The sequence below is a fragment of the Terrapene carolina genome, unplaced genomic scaffold (assembly GCF_002925995.2).
Source record: "Terrapene carolina triunguis isolate 2854851 unplaced genomic scaffold, T_m_triunguis-2.0 Scaffold85, whole genome shotgun sequence".
Lineage (NCBI taxonomy): Eukaryota > Metazoa > Chordata > Testudines > Emydidae > Terrapene > Terrapene triunguis.
Window position 1 is genome coordinate 59,326,673 of NW_020664436.1, and position 23,729 is coordinate 59,350,401.

The 23,729-nt window shown below is 38.4% G+C and overlaps 1 protein-coding gene across 1 annotated transcript in view; it reads left to right on the plus strand.

Moving 5' to 3' along the window:
• Positions 1-23,729, plus strand: part of TRDN (triadin) — a 291,579-nt gene that overhangs the window by 203,498 nt on the left and 64,352 nt on the right. Inside the window, exons 27-32 of the mRNA XM_029911016.1 lie at positions 2,046-2,096; positions 2,600-2,650; positions 8,431-8,481; positions 10,096-10,146; positions 10,805-10,855; positions 11,717-11,767. Coding sequence (XP_029766876.1) covers positions 2,046-2,096; positions 2,600-2,650; positions 8,431-8,481; positions 10,096-10,146; positions 10,805-10,855; positions 11,717-11,767 — 306 coding nt within the window. The remainder of the gene's footprint in view (positions 1-2,045; positions 2,097-2,599; positions 2,651-8,430; positions 8,482-10,095; positions 10,147-10,804; positions 10,856-11,716; positions 11,768-23,729) is intronic.

Here is a 23,729-nt window from a genome sequence, read left to right on the forward strand (position 1 = left end):
CCAGTTTGTCCACATCCTGCCTAAAGTATGGCACCCAGAATTGGGCACAGTACTCCATCTGAGGCCTGACCAGTGCCAAGCAGAGTGGGACAATTACTTACAATGTCTTATATAGAACACTCCAATTAATGCATGCCAGGATATTGTTAGCCTGCTTCACAGCTGCATCATTGTTAACTCCAGTTCAATTTGTGATCCATTCAACCCCCCCACCCCCTTTTCAGGAGTACTACCACCTAGCCCATTACTCTCTATTTTGTAGTTGTACATTTGATTTTTCTTTGCTAAGTCAAGTACATTGTGCTTTTCTTTATTGATTTAATCTTGTTGATTTGAGACCAATTCTCTGATTTGTCAAGTTTTTTTTTATTTCTAATCCTGTCTTCCAAAGTGCTTGCAGCCCCTTCCAGCTTGGTGTCATCGTCAAATTTCATAAGCATATTCTTTACTCCATTATCCAAGTCACAAATGAAAATATTGAATAATACAGGACCCAAGACTGACCTGTGAAGAACCCACTAGATATGCTATTGCAGTTTGATAGAGAATCATTGATAATTATTCTTTGAGTACCATCTTTCAACAAGCTGTGTACCCACTTTATATTAATTCCATCTAGAACATGTTTCCTTAATTTGCTTATGAGAATGTCATGAGGGCCTGTGTTAAAAGCCTTACTATAATCAAGATATATCATATCTACTGCTTCCTGTCTATCCACCAGGCCAATAAACCTGACAGAGAAGGAAATTAGGTTGGTTTGCCATGATTTGTTCTTGACAAATCCATACTGGCTATTCTTTATGAACCTATTATCCTCCAGCTGCTTATAAGTTGATTAATAATTCGTTCCAGTATCTTTCCAGGTATCAAAGTTAAGCTGATTGGTCTTTAAGTCCCTGGATCCTCTTTGTTCCCCTTTTTAAAGAAAGGCACTATGTTTGCCCTTCTCCAGTCTTCTGGAACTTCAGGGATAGTCCAGGTATTCTCAAAGATAATTACTAATAGTTCTGAGTTTGCTTCAGCTGCTTCCTTAAGTACCCTACGATGAATTTCATCTGCCCCTGCCTTGAATACAACTAACATCTAAATATTCTCCAACCTGTTCTTTCCCTATTTTGGCTGGCATTCCTTCTGTCCTGTTGTTAATATTACTTGCGTTGAGTATCTGGTCACCATTAACTTTTTTAGTGAAGAATGAAGCAAAATAGGCATTAAACGTCTCTGCTTTCTTTCAGTTATTACCTCTCCTTCCCCACTAAACAGAGGGCCTACATTTCTTCATCTTTCTCTAGCTTACAATGTTTTCAAAGAATCTTTTTTTAATTGCCTTTTATGTTCATTGCTAGGGTAACTCATTTTGTCCCTTAACCTTTCATATTTGTTCCTACATGCTTGTGCTATTCTTTTGTTCACCTCCTTATCAATTCATCCATGTTTCCACTTTTTGTAGGGTTCTTTTTTGATTGTTAGCCCGTCTCTTATTTCTGCTGGCCATGTAATGCACTTTCACTAAGGGGTTGAGGCACCTCAAAGCATTAAATGACTAGTAGGAGCAGAGGCATCTTTCCTGACCTGTTAAAAAAGAATGGAGGAGGGTGGACAGACTATCTATCCCCAAGGAGATACTGGAAGGATTAAAAAGTATCCAGCTTATTTTGCTGACCCCTTGAAAAATGAAGATGGCGAAAGTGGGTCACCGAAACATTATCTGAGGAGAGGAGAGTTGGAAATGGGTCAGTTTGCTCCCTTCAGATGGCAACTAAAATTAAGAGTATCCTGGACCTGTGGGAGGCTGCTTGTTTAAACTTTAGTAAATCTTGCAAGTTTCATAATGAAATCAACAAAACACATACTGTGAACTGAAACAGGCAGGTTTCACACAACTCTTCTAATCAGTTCATCTCTTGCCATTTGTGCCATTGTATAGCTAGAGTCTCTCATACTAACTGGTTCTTTATCTCATACGATTCAGTCTCTGTATTTCACAAACCAGGCTTTTGCTTGTGACTGTCACTGTATCTGTGACAAATATTTCTTTACAGAACCTGTAAAAGAGAAAGAAGTGAAACCTCCAGCTGCAACAAAGGATAAAGATAATATAGCAGCATAAAATACTACAAGTGCCAGAGGATTTGATTTTTTTTTTAATCCCCATTATATATGGATGTCTTTATTTGTAACATAAAACATAGTTTTGGATTGGTGAGGAAAATACATTTTCAGAGTTTAAGAAATATTCAGACTGCCTGAATTGTAGGTGAAGAACAAAGCTGAGGCAATGCAAAATGTTTGCAGTGAAACTCAGAATTACAGCCTCAGAATCGAGAAGCATTTGATAAAGTTTGCAAAGGATTTCAGAAAATATGGCACAAGTTTTAAGTGATCTTTGTTCTCACATTGTAATTACATAAAATATGTTGTTTTATTTTGTAAGCATATTAAATATGGTCAAAATCAGTGTTTTTGACTGAATTTTGAAATGGTTTTGGAGACTGTTTCAAACAATCAGTTGTCTGATCAAGCATTGTCACGGAGTCATCAGATTTTAGCCGTTAGCCCTTTGGTTTGATAATTAAACTAATACATATTTTTACAGAGCATGTCAAAGAAAAGGAAGTAAAGCATCCTGCAGCTTTAAAAGATAAAGGTAATTATACACATTATAGAATGTTTGTTGGTTTAAAATGATCATAACTAACTTTATTATAATTATAACTAAATCTAGGAGGGGCTTTCCTCTATCTTTAAAAATAATCTGAATATTAAAATTGTCAAAATCTCATTTACCATATATGTGATGAAAGGAGAGTCAAACAGTGTTATCTAACTACTGTGTAGAAGCCACAGAACTATTAATATACTGTGACAAAGTTCCTCCTCTATCTTGGTGGGTCCTGCGCTTATTGGCGGATTTTCTTGCCTCAGAGATTCACCATGTGGGTTGGGGAACAGTCCAGAGATCTTCCCCTCTGGGAGAACCCAGAGTCCAGGTCAATTGGGAGGTTTGGAAGGAACCCAGGCCCACGCTCTACTCCGGGTTCCAGCCCAGGGCCCTGTGGACTGCAGCTGTCTATAGTACCTCCTGTAACAGCTGCATGACAGCTACAACTCCCTGGGCTACTTCCCCATAGCCTCCTCCAAACACCTTCCTTATTCTCACCACAGGACCTTCCTCCTGGTGTCTGATAACGCTTGTGCTCCTCAGTCCCCCAGCAGCACACCCTCTCACTCTCAGCTCCCTGCACCTCTTGCTCCCAGCTCCTCACACTCACACCACAACCTGAAGTGAGCTCCTTTTTAAAACCCAGGTGACCTGATTAGCCTGCCTTAATTGATTCTAGTAGCTTCTTCTTAATTGGCTCCAAGTGTCCTAATTAGCCTGCCTGCCTTAACTGGTTCTAGCAGGTTCCTGATTACTCTAGTGCAGCCCCTGCTCTGGTCACTCAGGCAACAGAAAACTACTCATCCAGTGACCAGTATATTTGCCCTCTACCAGACTCCTGTACCCCACTGGTCTGGGTCTATCACAATACAAATGCTAGTTCATTATGAAAACTATTTTCATCAGTGATTAAGATCTATAACCTCATCAAGATAAAGAACTGTTAGTGTCTTCTAGAGGCAGTTGGAAAGTTCTGAATTGAACTGCTTGTATAAACCTGTGGATGTAACATGAATAAAGTAAAACAGTAGCATATGAAATGGTATGAAAGTGTGATAGATAGTGACATGCCTTCAGGGCTTTGTAAAGGCTGAGGTTAAAAGCTCACTGCTTCAACCATTCAACCACCTGAGTCTTTAGAAGTGCAAGTCTGTCTATTTCTTCTCTCCCTTTCTTTCTCATGTAAGTTTAAAATTTCTTATGGCATTTTTTGCATGTATAGATGGTTAACTCAACTAAAATTTCCCTTGAGTCACTGTTTTTCAGCATGCTGTGCCCCCTTCATCTCCCTTATTGCTATCCTCCACTCCAGAGTTACTCGCATTTCAAGGGTGAAGCAATATGTGTTAATACATAGTTTAAAAAGTGCTTTGTTCTTCAGGATAAGAAGTATCACCACATTTGTAAATATAATAATATCTTATATTAGATAACAGTAATTATTTTGTATTATTTCAAACCGGAGTAACTGAGGAAATTAGTTTATTTTCTTTATGTAGAATAACACCCCATGTAAATTAGTGAACTGTAGAGAAAGAGACAGCAATTGAATTGCTAGATATATACTCAAGCCCTGGTAATCATGCTGATTTACCACTTCTTTATGATAAGGGCCCCTATCCGACAAACACATTCACACATGAATAGTCCCGCTCTTCAAGTGATTGTCCACGTGAATTCCACTTCTAGTGTGCATGCACCCCATTGGATGAGATTGGATTATTTCAGCAAGCAGTGTCCATTGGGGCCACACCTGCTCCCTGAATCCCTCATTCCCTCCCATCCAAGGGCATAAAGGGCACAGCGGGGTCCAATTGTCCTTCAGTTTCTTCTCCTCATCCCTAACAGCAAGACAGAAATCTGCTTCTCTGTACACTGTATTTTTCTCTTAGACTTGTAAATATATCAGATCATGTAATTAATGTAGGGTTTTTTTCATGTCCATTGACATTAGATTTGTGTGTGTGTGTGTTTAGGGACTTGTCAGGTACTGGGATTCAGTTGCTGTGCCTGAAACAAACTCCCCAGCATTTAAAACTTGCCCATGTTGTAATGCAGCTATTTTGCCTAATGATGGGAGGTGCCTTTTTTGCCTTGGAGATAGGCATGTCCCTGACAGAGCATCTATCTGTTGCTCCTTTCTCCAAAAGGCCATGTTACACTCCCAGACTAGGGATGATTTTAAAACTGGGGCTTTATTAAACTTACTATCCAAAAAACCAAATGCATGCAGCATGCACGAGTCCCATACCCACTCAGTTTCACTGGAGCACAGCAGCCCTTCAGGGATAACATTTTGCTTCCCCACTGTATTCTCTTTTTTCCTATTCAGTGCTGTCGGTTGTTGGCTGCGTGTGTGTTCTTGCTGTGTGTGTTGCACCAGCTCTGAATCAGAGTTTATGTGCATGAGATGCATTCAGTAGGTGCATTCAATAGGATAAGTAACTGTTCTTTCCAGTCAGTCAGGCCACACACCTACTTGAAGTTAAGTATGTGCGTAAATGTTTGCAGGATAAACACCTACGTGTTTTATTTTTTATTATATAAATTAACAAGTAAAAGAAATACAAGGTAAAATTGTGAAAAAAACTCAATTAATAGATAAACATTCATTTTATGTAAATACTAGCTTGTATATAAGTTTAAACATTATGAACCAAAAATATCCCTGTACTTTCCATCCAACCAGTCTTTGATGGGATAGTGAAAAGTTTGTTGAATCTCTTTTGGAAAGAAAAAGGCAGATGCTATGTAGGGATTTGGCATGCTAATGAAAATCAACTTAAGAGAAAGCAAAGGAGAGAACCGATATAGCTCTTATCAAATCAGCATTTGAAGGCCACGATTTCAAAAAAGGAAACTACTGCACAAAATCCCGGTTTCAATCATATGTACCCAAATGGCTGGATTTGGGGTCTTCAGGCCAAGTACTACTAATCCCTGTTATGGAGCTTGTGAGCTCAATGTTGGTGTTCTTGGAAAATGGAATAAAGGTATTGATTTTAGTTTTGGATGAGCTATTTAAACATTTTTGTGATCAATACAATCCCTGCAAGAAAAGAGGGATCATGGTATCTAATTCAGACTCTTTTGGGCAACAGGGTGAGTTTTGGGATAACAAGAGAAAGATGAAGATTCTCTGAATCAAAACTCTTGCTATGAAACTGAGTCAATATGTGTGAATTATTACTACTGCCAGTAGAAAGGCAGGAAAGAGTGAAGAGGAGCATTGACTCAGGCCAGCTTTAGCATTAAGCATTTTTTTGTTTAAGGTGGAGGAATTTCAGATGTGGATATTCTGCCAGTCTGAACGTAACAGTGGCTCTCTGTCTAGTTAAAAGGCTGAATCAAATGTCCCTGAACCTTATGGTCAGGTCCACTTCTAGTTTAATAAATTCCAGTTAAGGAGAATACTTAAGAAACTTACTTTCTTCTACAGAAGAAATATCGTCCTATTAGGGGTAGAATCTGAGACTTATTTATAAATATAACACTAAATCTTCAGCTCTTTGCTGAAATAAGAAATCCCCTTCAACAATTTCAGGTTGGTTTAATTTTGATTTGCTGGATTAGTCTGAGGCCAAAGAAACTCGGGATGCATAGGTTCCTGTGCATATATTTTATTGTTATCCAGTTATGTGCTCTATTTATTTTTATGTTTCTACACAAGGAAAAAAGTCAGCGGTTTGTATCCCTTGCACAGTACTTATACTACATGTTATTTAAAGAAACAAATGTGTATTGTTTGCTGCTCTTTGGTCCTTTATCGCACTTGCTATGCATTGTGTGTAGGTCATTTGAAGTTTTAAAAAAATCCTGTTTGTAGCATTCAGTGGAGTATTTTCTTTTATAGCAAGTATTTTCCTTTCAAAATGGAAACTTACGGTGTGTAAATTTAAATGTCCTCTGATGCCTAATAAAATGAATCAGAAAGTGATGACTTTTTCAGACTATATGTCCTATTTCTTTTCTTCTCCTGTTTTATTGCTAGAGTATGAATATTTGTGTAACAACAAGATCTTTGTTCTGATTAATTTATTTACTCCTGCTGCTTGTTCCTATCCTAAAATCATATGATCACAGCTTCTCATCTGCAATTAATCTGTGCTTGATAAAGGAGCAGTATGAGGCAAAGAGGGGACAGGTGGTTTTAAGCTATTTTTATGTTCCCCTAATCCTGGGGCCATCATGGACCAGGTCAGTCCCTGACAAGTCAGAGCAGCTTGAAGGTTGACATCATTCAGACCGTTTGATGATATAAAATCACTGCTCCCTGTGGCTGATGGAAAGAGAGGGGAGCTCTTGGGGCCATGTGTCTCTAAAGCCCTGGCTCACGAAGATAGGGGATAAGAACACCTTGGATACCCCCCTGGTGCTGCTGTTAGTTGTTGCTTCTGCTGCTTAGTCCCTAATTGCTAGACAATGCTGGGAGCTTTTTCAAGGGCCACTCCACCTAGGAAATTTCATGGAGGTCCCCTGCAGCAGGGAGGGATGGACTGTTGGGCTGTGTCCCCCCACTCCATGTTGGGAGAAGGATCATCTAGCACCCTCCCTCTAACCTCTGGTGTTGCTGATAGTGTCTGCTAAGTCTCCCAGATCAGATGCATGCAGGTAATTTAAGGCTCTGTCCCCACTGGAAATGAACTTGTATTAGCAAAGCCCATGTCTAAAGTCAGGTTGAGTTTAGTGGTGGATTAAGACAGATCCTTGGGATCCAGTCCTGGTAGTCTGGAGGGCCTGCAGCTGTTGAGAGTTGGAAACTAGTTTTAAATCTAGTTTAGAGAGAATCTTCTGTTGGCTCAACACTGTTTTTACAGTGAATTTAGCTAACATTGGTTTATACAGAGCCTACAGTAATCCTTGCAAGGAGATGTAGTTCTGCTAGGCATTTAAGTGCCATATCAGCTCAGAAGGATTATGACTGACTGTAATTAGCATTCCTACAAATGGTAACATTCTTTCACTTCAACCAAGTGACATTCAAAAAGGTCCAAAATTGTTTCCTCCCTTTGAAAACATCATTTCCTATCTAATCCCTGCAAATGCTCACTGACCTGTACACTTCAGAGGCCAACAGATTAGCACCAGTAGGAAATGGCTATTAATAAGATGTGTTCCATATAATATTAATGATACGATGTAATAAGGGTGCTCAGTTCTCTTACTGAGATAAAATACATATTCCCCGCCTAAGGTATTGAATTGAAGGGCCTGACTGAAAGCCCACTTAGAGTCAATGGAAAGATTCCTGCTAACCTCCAACAGGCTTTGGCTGAGGCCCTAAGAATCTGGTCCTGTATTCAGATCCACTTACATGGATCTCTGCATCCATGCAAAGTTCTAGGTGTCCCTAGCCTCTGTTTGCCAGAAGCTGGGAATGAGCAACTGGCGATGGATCACTTGATGATTACCTGTTCTGTTCATTCCCTCTGGGGCACCTGACACTGACTACCATCGGAAGACAGGATACTGGGCTAGATGGACCTTTGGTCTGACCCAGTAGGGTTATTCTTATGTTCTTATGTACTTCAGTAGGGCTCTGTGTGGGGCCAGCAGTCTGTGTTAAAGAATCAGGGACTTAATTTGACAGATTGGTGTCAAAGGTGATTGCAGACAAAATGCCAGAAAGTGTAAAGAGAGATCAAGGGTTATATTGGTTTAGCTTTTACCATATGTTACTTGCTAGTCCTTTTTAAATGCATCATGTGTACATCTATTATTTTTAGTCATTAAAACTGAAATCCACTGACTGTACTTTCCTATAGAGCATGTAAAAGAAAAAACTGTGAAGACTCCAGAAGTTCCAAAGGACAAAGGTAATGGCACAAGTTAAATATAAATTCATAGATTTAATAACTAAATATCTGAATAGCTATGCAATATTGGAAAAGAGTCTCAAATGGAGATACGTGGGTATTATTAGTAATCTCTCTTGAGATCTAAATTCACTACTTGATAACACTCAGGTTATCTTAAAGCACACATACAAGATATACTGTAGGTTCAGTGTCAAATAACAAAATTAAATGCCCAAACAGACTTCTCCTACCAACAGGGTCATCAAAACTGAAATTAGAAGGCATAGCTGGTCGAAAATTGGAATCTGCATGCTGTGTGAAATTCTGATATTTCAAAATGTGTTTAGTCTCAAATTGGGATGGAAAAATTGAAATATCAAAATTTCTCACAGCATGTAAAGTTCTGAAAAATTTTGAATCAAAATGTTACGACATATCATTTTGGTTCACAGTTGAATTGCATCCACCTGAGCTGCTGGCTCAGGAGAGTAGTAGTTCAGTCCTCATTTTTTTCTCGGGACCAGGCTCCTTGGCCAGGCTACAATTCCTGTCATCTTTCCCTCTGGTTGAAATTGAAAAACTCTGAATTGCCACTGTGAATGATAATGAATAGTTATTGGGCCATGCAAAAAAAAGTGAGAATGGCTGTAAAGCCTGCTAGTTAGGGCCCTCACTTCGGATGTGTGAGATTCAAGTCCAAGTCCTTGTTCCAATGACTATCTATTTATACAAACATAAAACGGCTTTAATGGGAGAGACTGAGGGAGCCTGGCACCAGAATATTCCATTGCCCTGTGATTAGGACACTCTCCTGCAATGTGGGAGATCCAAGGTCTAATCCTCTCTCTATATCAGGCAGAGGGGAGAACTCAACGTGGGTCTCCTCATCTGAGGTGAGTGGCCTAACCACTGAGCTAAAGTGATAAGGAGGGTGGCACTATCACTTCCTCCTCTGGTCATGTCAGACTAGCCCAAAAAATCTACATGTTTCAGTAATGTCAAAACAAACAGTTTAGTTTCAACATTCCCAAAACACTTCAATTTTTTGGTTTTAGTCAAAACTATTTGGTGAACTCAGTATGAAGTTGAGAATAGTTTTGGGTTGACAGAAATGGCTTTTTTTGATGAATAAACTATTTGTTGAAAAAAAAATTGCCCAGCTCTAGTTCCATATCTTTTGTCAGTCCCAGATAAAAAGAACCTCTCCTTAGCCTTCTTTGGCATCTTCTGGCTTTTAATTCTAACACTAACTGTATCAGTGTGTGCTCATTTTGTATTTCAGTTCAGTCATGGAAAAATCCATTGCTGATGCCAACCGATGTATAAAATTACTTTCCTCTTCATAAATCATTATTCATTTTCTATTTGAGAGACAACCTAACAAGTTCTCTGAATACAAAAGAACTAATGGCATATTATAGGTTTGTTATTTTACTTATCAAACTAAGTCTAAAAGGCTCAGTTAATTACATCTTTGTATTGTCCTGCTTACTTCCATGCTATTAAAGCCACTTGATTATCACATCTGTCTTCTTTTCTCTTTCCATATCAAAATATATGACTCATTCCTTCTCATGTGTCATCTTTTTTCTCTAACCTGACTTCTGATAAATGTTAAATGTTTCTTTCCAGAGCCTGTTAAAAGAAAAGAAGTGAAGCCTCCAGCAGCCTTAAAGGAAAAGGGTAATGGCTCATAGTCACATGTAAAAACACCTATTCCCTTATTAAATATACAGTTGTTCACACTAACGAGTGCATCGTTGCCTCAGTGCACACAATTCCTGTTAACCTTAAATTACAGATCTTCTGTGAAAAGTTACAAAAACCGGCACCGTCTTATTCATTAGATCTGATCCCTTTGTGTTTCTGAAGTCACATGTAATTAAGAAATAAAAATAAGGTTTTCTATTTTTGACTCTTGTCTGATCTGCAGAGCCAGTGCACCTACTGGAGAGAGAGCTGGTGTCTGCTGCTTCTTATGCATCAGTCACTAACAGATTGTTAACTAAATTCCAGTTATTGGCTAAATTCATTGACTCCTGTGCAAGCCCATGGAAGACAATGGGGGAGCTCAGTTGTACTAAGGGCATAGTTTGGCCTATAGAATCTTTTCATGGTTAAAATGGTCTGGTAGGAAAGCGCATAGTTTGCCTTTCAGATCCCAGACTGAACCCTTGCTGAACTAAACTGAGTTTTGGATTCTTAACAAAACCCCATGCTAATCAACTCTTGTCTAGTTTGGTATATTTTTTGTGAAACTGTTGCACAGCTCTAGATACTGTATAAAGGCATGATAATATAAATACCTCCCTGCTTCAATTTTTGCTGATAATTTTTTCAGAGCCTACAAAAGAAAAAGAAGTGAAGCCTCCAGTTCTTGTCAAAGAAAGAGGTAAAAATAGAATAATAGGTAATAGAAAAATAGAAGTTCTAAATTACTAAGAGTCCATATTTAGAGATGGGATTTTCTAAAGCACCTGGAGAATTTGGTGCTCAACTCATTCTGGGCTTTTCAAAATCTCACCCTAGATTAATTAATCACATGCTTCTGGAAATGATACTTAGTTGGTCCTAAAGTGATTGCCATATAACCTGCAGTCTGCTTTAAAGGGCAGAAATAATAATCACGGAGTCCTAGATGGAAAAGATCCATGAAGTCATCTTAGTTCGAGTTTTGTTCAGTTTAAATGTCTCGGGCAATGAAGCTTCCACTGCTTCCCTTCTGAGATTATTCCACAGTAAAAGATCTTGTTTACAGCGGACTTTTTCCTTTAAAATTCTTACCCCCCCCCCCCTCCCCCGGCATGTTTGCCAGTATCTTAAAGAAGGCCTAACAGTCTACTCTTGTTTTGTTTTTTCTCTTCCCTCCTGTTCCCTTTACTACATCATGTAATGTGCACATTTCAATACTCCCTTTATTTCCTTTTCCCACTATTTTCTGTGCCTCCTTCCCTGTGATTGGAGATCCTACACTCCTCTATGCCTTGATCCCCTTTAATCATATTTCCACCTGTGCAGCTTCTCCTTCAAATCCCTCTTAAAAAAAATCCTCCTTCCACAAACCCTATAAACCCTAGTGTTTCCCTTTAAAGAACAGTGTCACATAGAATAAAAGATTTTAAAAAGCCCACAAAAGCCTATGAGCTTTTGATACATGAAACATCAACCAAAGCTACTGCATGAAATTATTGCTGTACCTGGTCCTCCATGCCTTCTCTTCCCATGAATGTATACAAAATTGTAACTTTTTCAGGGGCCACAAGAAAACAAGCAGTGAAGCCTCCAGTTGTCGTCAAAGAAAAAGGTAAAAATTATTTGTCAAGTTATGCCATAACTGAGGCCCTGATCCTGAAATCAGATCCTCCTCCCTCTGTGAAGACACAAGAGCCCCGACCTTCAAAGGTATTTAGGTTCCTATCTCCCATTGAAATCAATGGGCGCTAAGCATCTCAATACCTTTATGATCTGGGCCACGGACCCTTAAGTTGTGTGCTCTTTGGTGCAAGCGTGCTGTTTCTTTGTCTATTAAGTGACATGCACTTTCATGGGGTACCTACTACTACTAAGTAGATCTCGCAGCCAGAAAGTTGTTAATTGCTCATCATTTCCCCTTTCTTAATTTTATCCCATGTTCCTAGTTGCATTTGCCATTTCATATTACATATAACTTACCCAATATAAGCACCATACCACTGTCATGTACTGTGCCTTACATATAATGATCAGGATTTATCTTCAAATAAAGAGTACTTAAGGTATACACATCCTCTAAATAAAAAAATAAATAAAAGGGATTTGGTAGGCAGTGATAATAGTAATTATAACTAATTGAGTATTCTCAAGTTTATGTATTCATATTAAACTAGTTCAGGCAAGAATTAGGTTTACATTTAGACACTAGGTACATGTTGATTAAACATCACTTATTAAAGAAGCAGTATCTCAGATTAAATGGGTAAATACTTTTAGAGCAGATAATAAGTAATAGTTTAGCAATGCAATAACAGTCAATTGAAACAAAGATACAGAGGTCATTCTTTGAAACTGCCAATTGCCTTAACGCTGCTTCAGAAAACTAAATAGCATTCCCTCCTAATCGCTGGGTACTCTCTAGGGGATACTGCAAATTATGAGGTAATGTTTTCTCTGGCAAAGTTTATGAAAGGCAAGATATGTACATTTTTAAGGGCAACCGTTCTACATAATATGTGTAGGTAATACTTAGAATAATAGTAGAGCAAGCTATTACTGCACACACTGATTCCGATGTCATTAAAAAAACAACATGAAAGTTAGGTGATGTGTAGGGCCTACCAAATTCATGGTCCATTTTGGTCAATTTAAAAGTCATAGGATTTTAAAAATGGTAAATTTCATTATTTCAGCTATTTAAATATGAAATTTTACGGTGTTGTAATTGTAGTGGTTCTGACCCAATAAAGGGGGGGGGGGTTACAAGGTTATTGTAGGGGGTTGCAGTACTGCTACCATTACTTCTGCACTGCTGCTGGCAGCAGTGCTCCCTTCAGAGCTGGGCAGCTGGAGATCAGTGGCTGCTGGTTGGGAGCCCAGCTCTCAAGGCAGAGACACCACCACCAGCAGCGCAGAAATAAGTGTTGCATAGTATGGTATTGCCACCCTTACTTCTGCGCTGCTGCTGGTGGGGCACCATCTTCAGAGCTGGGCATCCAGCCAACAGGTGCTGCTCTGTAGCCACCCAGCTCTGAAGGCAGCGCAGAAGTGAGGGTGGCAATACTGTACCCCCCTAAAATAACCTTCCAACCCCCTTGCAACTCCCTTTTGGCTCAGGGTTCCGAATTTGAGAAACGCTGGTCTCCCCTGTGAAATCTGTATAGTATAGGGTAAAAAGCACACAAAAGACCAGATTTCATGGTCCGTGATGTGTTTTTCATCGCTGTGAATTTGGTAGGGCCCTAGTGATGTGTAATGACAAAAGGCACCAGGGCTTAAATAGTCTCTAACTATTTTACACAGAATTAAAACCTAGCAAAGAGAGATAGTCTTGAATGATCATCCCCCAGATACACGACAAGAAAAGATCAAAGGAGGATGTTCTTCATTGCACCTGTCCATTGGTCTACTCTTGACAGAAGTGAGTTAGAATTAAAAAATGTATTGTTTTTTTAAAAAAAGGCAAGTCTGGTGTAGCATATTGTGCCTAAGAAATTTGTTACTTTCTGCTTCTGCTCTTGTAAGGCTGTGAATGCTGTGGGAATCCATTATATGGATCTAGCAGTGTTTGACATGCCCAGAATGTTTGCCTTCAAGTGATCAGCTCTCCATAAGTACTTCGGGTCTGATCTTTCGGTATTTATTTGTTTTTTTCTATTTAAGTAATAGTAAAGGAAATGCCTATACCAGAGCTGTAGGTGTCCTGACAATTAATCTAACATTGTAAAACATCCCAAACGTTCAAGTAGGAATAAACTAACTCCATTTCATCAGCTAGCAGTGAATCACTTACAAAACAAAGATCCTTCAAACCACCCATGGCCTACTTGGCCTATTTCAAAGTCAGAGTAAGGGGCATTTGAATACTCCAGGTCCCACTGACTTTCCCTGGGATTGTTTATGTTCATCACCTTTGAAAATCAGATCCATGGCATGCTACACTGTTCACAGCAGCCAGAGGTATTTGGTTACACTCTTACACCCATAGGATAAAATCTTGGCCCCATTGAAGTCAATAGAATTTTTGCTAGAATTTCACCCATAATATATATCATTGGAAAGTATCAGTTATGTCTTCAATGAACCCTCACAGAACATAGATCTAGTTACTACCTGGGTCAGCGTTATATAGGAGGTCAGACTAGATGATCACAGTCATCCCTTATGGCCTTGGAATCTCCGATTTCTCCCCCCCCCCCCCTCCCCCCCCCAGTAGATAGGTGAAAGAGGAACTATTTTTGTTAAATCAAATTTTTCAATCAGTCAAGAGTCATGAATGCGAGACTTATAGTTTGGTGGATGCAAAATCTGAAAATGAAGGAAACACCTATTTCAAAACACCTGTTCAATGTGCAATGGCAAGCAACGTTGAAAACAAAATGTTACCACAATAGGACAGAAAATATTGCTGAAAATATTTTTATTATTATTAAATATTATTAAAATATCATAGTATAAGTATTCCCTTGATTAATGTGTTCAATTCTGATCACCATATGTCCTAGAAGACGATATAGCAGATTTAAAAGGGCACAAAGGTGGTCAACTAATGATCAGAGGCATGTAAAGACTGCCATGTGGAAGTGCAAGATTATTTAAAATGAAGACAAGTAAGCGGAGAAATGAGAAACATGAAATCAGTGGTACAGTAAAAATAAATTGGGTGCTGTTACTAACCCTTTCCTATAATACAAGAACAAGAGAACACCTATAATTAAATTGAAAGGCAGCTTATGAAACTGATTATTTATGTATTACATCAAAAGTATTATCTTTAATCTCTGAAATTCCTCTTCCACAAGAGAGAAGGGTTAAGATCTTAGTAGGATTCCCCCCCCAAAAAAGCATGAAATACATTGTCAATAAGCACATTTATAGTTGCATTAGAAAAGATGAAAAAATGGAAGATACAAATCCTCATGTTTCAGGACACAGCTCAACCACTAACTGCCTTAGGCAAGGTCTAAACTAGAAAATATGTCAATATAGCTGTACTAGTATTGCTGAACCGCCAAACCATCCTAGTACAGATGCAGTTTATACTGGCAAGAGTATGCTTTTGCTGGTGTTGCTTATACCAATTCTCTGAGTGAAATAAGCTATGCTGGCAAGAGTACGTATGCTGGTATAACTGCTTCTACGTTAGGGCTTTTGCCAGTGTGAAAAATAGTCATCAAAGTAATCACATACTCTACCAGACATCAGTGTACTAACAAATGTTTCTTAGTGTAGACCTGGCCTAAGAATAGGGAGAAACTTCCTCTATGGGAAAATTAATCTGTGATTGCCAATTATGGGCTTTCTTGCACCATCCTCTGAAGCATCTACTGCTGGTCACTGTTAGACATACATGACAAGGTGCACTGCTGGTCTGATTTGGTATGTTAGTGATTATTTGCTTATGCTAATATAATAAATACAGCATTTCCCCTACAGCTATGTGGAAATACTATATTTATATATAATAAACTATATAATAAGAGCTAGTTGGAAAAGGGAATTAGGGAAATTCCTGCTGTAAAAAATCATTTTGAAATTTATTGAATGAAAAATTAGAATTTCCTAAGTGAAATAAAAATTTTCATTTTAATTTTGACTTCAAATGCCATTTTTAATCACAAAGTTTGGAATTTAAAATATTTATGGCTCCTCCCCCTTTTTTAAAACTGTCCCCCTTTTTTCTATTGGAAAAGCAGTAATTAAGCAACAGTAGACTCAATTTCACAAAAAGTAACACTTTCAGTCTTATTTTTGTTCTCTTTATTATAGGGCAATATGTTACTTGTCTTTTACTGATTTGCTGGGAGTTATTAGCTGCTTTTGTTATTTTAACAGAAACTTCCTTTGTCTTACCCCAACTTAAGTCTTGTTAGTGAATGCTGAATAGTGAATTTGACACAATGTACCAAAAAAGGAATAGCCACATTTCAAGTCTGCCAGACTTGCAAACCAAACATCATCTTTAACAAAAACAAATGAAGTGCAATAACATTCTGTACACTTGGGCCAGAAAGATTCCCATTTACCATTGCAGAAACATGCGTGTTTTGGATCATTACTATAGAGCGCTGCATTTAAAAAAATAAAATAAAAGCAACTTTAAAAAAAAAGTAGGGCAGAGCTGCATATGTATAAACCCTCTCCTTGGGGCTAGTCCTTCTGCTGTTGAAGGCAACTGCACACCTCCCATTTGACTTCATTGGGAACAGGCTCAGGTTGTATATGTTATGCAGTGAAGCAACCCAAACAGATGAGATGAAAATCAGTTATGTTCCAGCCACCCAAGTTTATGACAAGGTAAATCTTATTCACAATGTCTTTAAAGATTGGGATTCAGTTCAGTTGCTTCAGGTTCTTAAAAGTTGCTTCTGTTTTTGCTGTTCTATGTGACAGATCTTCATAAATCATTTTTATCCTCTGGAATTCATATATAAACAGTGCTTTCAAAAGCAAATGGAACTAACCCAGTGATGCTGAATGTGTATGGCAGGACATTGACATTTTGTCAGAAAAGTGTAACCTCAATGTGTAAAGTGGCTTTAAGCATCCATGTGCAATGCTGTGCATCATTAGCTCTTTCTTTCTTCACAATGAAAAGTGACATGTCACATAGAACATACAAACAGGGTTTGAGAAAAGTCTTTGTAAGACAAAATTGTTCCAGTGTCTTCGTAAGACAAAATTGTTCCATTGCCCTGTGGGAAACCAGGAAGAGAAGTTTCCATTTACTCCTACTGATGTTCTTTCCGCCAAAATGACAGTATACAATAAACAGGGAGCTTCTTTAATAGATAATGTAATTACAACCAAAGGAACATCATGGTTTGTGTAGCATTATGTCACAGTAGATAGAAGATATCTAGTTCAGTGTTAATCACATTAGATGTAAGTGACTGCAATACGCATACCTTTGCTAAATTAAACTAATGTTTGCAATATGGTGGTTGAATTCAAATATCATATTAAACTGCATTATGTAATCCAGAATAATAAAACATTACCAGATATTACAGTAAGACAGATGTGTTTGCTACATAGAAATTGCCACACCAGATCAGACCATTGGTCCATCAAATCCAGCAGCCTGTCTGACAGCTGCCCATACCAGATGCTTTGCGGAAACAGCAGCTGCTTCAGTGCTCAGATATTAAAGTGATGAGGTCCATATAAGTACCTAGATAGAGAGAAATATATTCAAAGCTGTAAAATTCCCATTATTGCAGTCAACATCCAGCTGTGAGAAACTTTGAATATATCTTTAAAGAAGGAAAGAAAAAGAACAAGAATAGAAAACATCCCTTTATATAGCTGGAGACTATAATAATCTGGAAAAAGAAAAAAGGGAGCATATTGAATTTTTAAGTTCCAAAAAAGTGTTGGCTCACACAAATAAAAAAAGAAAGGCAAAGAATATGTGAACTACAAATTGTATATTAGTACATGTCATTTGATCTTCTCTTACTCTCCTCTGCAAAAAAAAAAAAAAAAAAAAAAATTAAAAATAAAAAAAAATAATTTAATCTAAAATAAAAAAAAAAAAAAAAAAAAAAAAAAAAAAAAGGATTCAAAACAAACAAAAACTCATGTGTTTGTGTGCATATGTATACACTCACTCACTCTTAACTCTTGTTAAATAATGTGTGTTCCCACATTATTGTTAGCATGACATAGAACTTACCATGGTGACAGTATGTAATAATACTAGAATAGGGAAAAAAGCACTCAGAATTATAAGATTGTGATAGATTCACATTATATGAGACCTGTGAAGTTTTGGCTTATCAGATAGGAACTTGAGAGAGAGAGCATTAAAATTCTCTGCAGAACAGGGTAGATACTGTAAAAACATTGTCTGAACATTTGTTTGAGGTGCACAGCTGGAGACTTCATATCTGCACAGAGTAGATGCAAGCATCATGCCTCCAGGAGCTCTGGAGCAAAGGTGCTCATTAGTAGCCCTTGCTAAATCTTTTGAAAAATTGTGGCATGTGGTCCTCCAGCACAGTGTTCCAGGTGGTGTCCAGTGTGAAGATTGGGCGTCGGTGCCTTGGCCAGGCCTCCACTTTACAGATGTGCCACCTCTGATGTAGTGAATGCAGCAAGTGGTGTTAGTGCCACTTGCCAGTGCTCAAGGAGTGCTGACCACTATGGCTGGCTGCTCTGCAGAAGCAATGAAAAGAAAAGTTCCCAGTGACCTCTCCTTCTTCTAAAGCTTGATCTAGAGCTCACTGAAGTCAGTCAGATTCTTTCAGTTGACTTTAATGCCCCTAATGTAACCATCAATTTGGGAGCAAAATGTGTTTCCTAAATTGAAGAATTATTGGCACACTTCCATTATTATCTAGATGCTTACAGCTCCAGGGTCACATACTTACCTTAGCTTTTTCATTTGGATCTGCAGTGCATTTGTATTAGGTGTTACTGATTATAAATCTAATGCCCATGCAATTATCATTTATCATTAGTGGTTTGCAGGTGTACAGGCTCATTTCTTTTCATGTTCTACTCCGGTGTTTAGCTCTGTATATCTGGCAGTGGCAGCTGGATCTTATAAATTATCAAAATAGGACAGTCAGGTTATGTAATGCACCACAATGTCTTCCTTAGCCATAAAATGCATTGTCATAGATCAAAACCAGGTTCAGAGACAGAAAGCAAAGAGTAGGAGTAAATGGTCAGTTTTTATCATAGCCAAAGGTTAACTGCAGGGTGCTCCTTGATTCTGTACTAAATCCCATGTTGATTAATATTAATGATCTGAAATGGGCATGAGTAATGATGTAGCTGATGAAAGTTATTTAGGTTAGTCAGCACCAGAACGGACTTTGGGGAACTTCAGAGAGATGTAAACAAGCTACATGAATGGGCAACATGATGGCAAATGAAATTCATCCTAATGCACATTGGAGTAATACCTGGCTCTTACATAGCAATTTTCAGCAGTAGATTTCAAAGTGCTTTCCAAAAAGAGGTCTCATCATCCCTATTTTACAGATAGGGAAGCTGAAACACACAGTGGGGAAAAAAATGAGGAGTCCTTGTGGCACCTTAGAGATTAACAAATTTATTTGGGCATAAGCTTTCGTGGGCTACAGCCCACTTCATCGGATGTATGAAGTAAAAAATACAGGAGCAGGTATAAATACATGAAAGGATGGGGGTGCTTCACCAAGTGTTAGGTCAGTCTAACGAGATAAATCAATTAACAGTAGGATACCAAGAGAGGAAAAATAACTTTTGAAGTGGTAAGAGAGTGGCCTATTACAGACAGTTGACAAGAAGATGTGAGTAACAGTAGGGAGAAACTAGTATAGGGGAAATTAGGTTTTGTAATGACCCAACCACTTAAAGTCTTTATTGAGGCCTAATCTGATGGTATCTAGTTTGCAAATTAATTCCAGTTCTGCAGCTTCAGGTTGGAGTCTGTTTTTGAAGTTTTGTTGTTGTTGAAGAATTGCCACTTTGAGGTCTGTTATTGAGTGACCAGAGAGATTGAAGTGTTCTCCTACTGGTCTTCGCCCACAAAAGCTTATGCCCAAATAAATTTGTTAGTCTCTAAGGTGCCACAAAGATTCCTTGTTTTTTTTTGCTGATACAAACTAACATGGCTACCACTGAAAACAGTGGGAAAAGTGACTTGCCCAAGATCAGGCCTTTGACAGAACCCAGATCCCTAGTCCTAGGCACTATCCTCTAGGCCATACTACAGCATGCTATATTAAACTATTCATATGCAGGGTTCTAACTCTATCAGTTGAAGAAAGGGACCCATGCGTCATTGTAGACAGCCTGGTGAAAAGGCAGTCAAAAGGCTAACAAGATGTTAGGATGAATAGGGGATGGAATGGCAAATACTATAATGTGTATAATAATGTCTTTGAATAAATCCAATAGTGCAGCCTCATCTGGAATACTGTATGCAGTACTCATTACTGCATCTCATAAAGGATAGTGCTGACCTAAATGGGGTTCAGAGAGAGTGAGAGGAAGAAACCTTCCTGTGAAGACAGAATGAAATGATTGATATTGTTTACCTTAGAAAGGAAATGAATAAGAGGGGGCATGGTCAAAGTATATAAAATAATGAATATTATAGAGAATTGAGATCAGGAACTTCTGTTCTTCATGTCTCATAACATGAGAACAAGGGGATATTCAATGAAAGTAAAAGTTGGGAAATTCAAAACTGATACTTTTTTACGAAACATGTAAGTAAACCTTAGAACTCATTACTACAGGAAACCAAAAACTTAAAAATATTCACAAAAGGATTGGATACTTACGCAGATATCAAGAATATAAAAAATTTCCATAATTAATTAAAACAAATTTTTGGAAGATTATTGAACTTTATGCTTCACGGCTTAAGCCAATCTCTAAATATTAGAGATCAAGATGGGATTTATGTTAGAGGTAGAGGTAAATTATTCCACATCTACCTACTGTGGATTTCTTATACTTTCCTCTGAAATCTCTGGTACTGACAGGATACAGGACTAGATAGACCTTGAATCTGATCCACTATGAAAATTCCCAGGTTCCTAAGAACTACAGGAGGGGATTCCTATGTTTTTTGCTCCTGAGTGGTACCTACTAGACATGCAAGCTTAGATTAGGGAGCCTTGAGAATGGAATGTGTGCTCTTATTTAAAGTTTACCTTCTTTTGTATCCAGTCTAAATTAACTGGTAATGTTTGTATTTCCATCAATGGAGGAATGATAAGCAAGTTGTATGGTTTTGGAAGAGGACTGAATGATTGGTGATCAGCTGGAGATGCTAGGATTAAAAGATTACTTACCCCATCTCTACTTACTCCTGTCTGACATATATGGGGCTTGCTAGATAGTTAAACTCAGGATTTTTTTCCTCAAAATGGTCTTATCCAGGAAGAATAAAAACAGGCAACAGCATTTCTGGTAAAGGTTTTGTATTGCCCAATTCATCATTCTGCTTTATTTAATGCCCTCCCCTGCCCTAATTTCATGTCCAGCAAAGATGTATTACCCCACATTTGCTCTCAGAAATTAAGCTGGCTTTTATCCGGTGCAGACCAAATTCCCTAGATAAGCCATCCATTTTTAAAAGATTCAAACTCATTGCTCAGCTCCTGGAATTATGGTCTTTGTGCACTCGGTCATTATTCCTTGTCATTATAAGTTTAAGTCAGAGCATTTGATCAGAGAAATGCTATTGGCAATGGTAGTCAGCATGATGTCTCTTCTGCCTCATGAGATTTGTAGAGCATTTACAGTACGTGTCATCAGGAAAAAAAAAAGTTGATTCCCTTATATACAGGTCACTGGTAAAATACAGGATTTGCAAATAGACACCATATAGTGATAGTACAACAATTTTTCACTATATATTTTGAATAGGAAATATCTGTGGTAATTGTGATAACAAACAAGGTTTTTACTATATGATACCCCATCTTTGCGGGGGTGGGGGAGAGGGAATAAAATCAACTGTAATGACTATTTTCTGAAAGGCAAGAGCCTGATTCTCCAGTGCTTCAAAATGTGTGCAGTCAGTTACATTCAAGCAAAGTGAGTAGAAAATGGACCACACCCCGCCACCCTCCACAAGGCCACCCTTACACTACACCAGCAGCACTATAACCAGCTTTCCTGCTACACAAAGATCCGTCTGGTACAGAGGAATATTCAGGTACTTATATCGTCTAAGTTTGGGATGTGTCTGGCTGTAATAATGGCCCCTTGGGACAGAGGGACATTACCTGGTGACATAGCTTAGAGACACCCTAAGGCTGCACTAAATTGGGCCAAAGACTGATTGAGCTTTGAATCATCTCCCAGCCACAGATATTGGGAATGGAGTGCAAAAGTGGCATATAGCCAATTCTGTCCCTTCCCCTCTAGCCCTGTCCTGAGTGCTGCTCAGCCAGACTCATGGGCCTGGTCTAGTGGAAGTAAAAGATTGTACACCAATTTTGCATTAGTTTTGCACTGGTGTGAATGCATGCAATACATTAAATGCATAGCCAGCCAGACCCCAACTCAGAAGATTCAGAGATTCAATTCAGAAATATCCTCCAAACTTCAGATGTTTATCTGAAACTAATTTGAATTTATGCAAACATTTAGAGGTCATTTCTCTTCTACCTCAACACATCCATCCCTCCTCCTTCCATTCTTCTCTCCTCCACTTCAATTCAACCATGTTCTCCATTAATTCATTAGCACTTATTTGTATTACTAGAGCCCCAAATCAGAATCAGGACCAGAGTCTGCTAGGCTGGTCTTACTCCTAAAGGAATTATAATCTTAAAACAAAGTAGGTGAGTATAATACACAATAGGAATGGATATAAGATCACATATCTACAAAGGTCATTGTGCTCACAGATTGAACCAAAGCTCTCAGTCGTCTGACTCTCCCCAACCTTGAACCTGGTCAATAAGTTTATTCTGACTTGATAGTGACCTCAGCTTCAAGAACCCTTGCCACCATTCCACCTCCAAACATAGTGATCACTGGCTAATCCTCCAGCCTGGCCTAGTAATTCCTGCTGTTTCTCAGTTTTTGCCCAGGTTCCCACCCAGTAGCCAACAGATTAACAGGATATTTTTTCAGATATACCACACGGTCTGCTCCAGGGTCTTGGCATATCTAATAATCTAGGGCTGGCTGCTCTTTTCATATATCATATATTATGGAGTTTCAGCTGATCAGTGGCATTACAAGATACATCATGCTTCTCTAGCCACCTAAGTCCAGCCCAAAGAGATTTGAAGGTAGCTGCCAGCCTAGCAGAGACATTAAGGCCTGCTTGGAAACCCAAAGTAGACTTCAGGGTCTCAGCATAGGTTGTTGGATGTTGAAGATTGGTTAGAGGGTATTTATCTGCACTGGTGTTGAGCTTAAAAGTGTGTTATTTAGTTCACTTCAGTCTTTGGACAGTGGTGTTTGCTTTTTCTCTTCCTCCCTTCCTTCTCTGATCTGGTTCACCCATCTGCACTATAGGACAGATTCCCAGCTGCTGTAAATTAGCATTACTCCATTGCCTTCTGCGTAGCTATGCTGAGGATCTGCTTTATAGGTTCATGCCTCAAGAGAGTAAACAGTTTCTGGTTAAAAACAGTGGGTAAAATGGATGATAGGTAATGCCAAATGTAATACTGTAAATATATGAACTAATGTCTGTGGAAGAATAACTTCCCCTGAAGATTAAGGTAGTTAGATTGATGAGAGGATCCTACCAGTTTCTTAAGAGAACTTTAATTTAGAGCTGCATAGAAAATGGTTTTCCGTCCTGTAAATCGTTTTGAGATTTTGAAATATTTTCCCATCTTGAATCAGAATGAAAAGTCAAAAATCACAAAAATATTTGCCAACCCAAAAAATTAAAAAAAAAGGGGGAGGGAGGGGAAGAATGGTTATTCTGTGAGAAGGGCTCTCCATTTATTTTTTTGTTGACAAGTTTCAATTCCATCCCAATTCAGAATTGGAAAACTTTAAAAATAGTGAATAACATTGCAGGACAGAAAAACCATTTCTTCCCTAATTCTAGTTGTAGGTACATAGAATTTGCAATGAATATGGGAAATTTACTG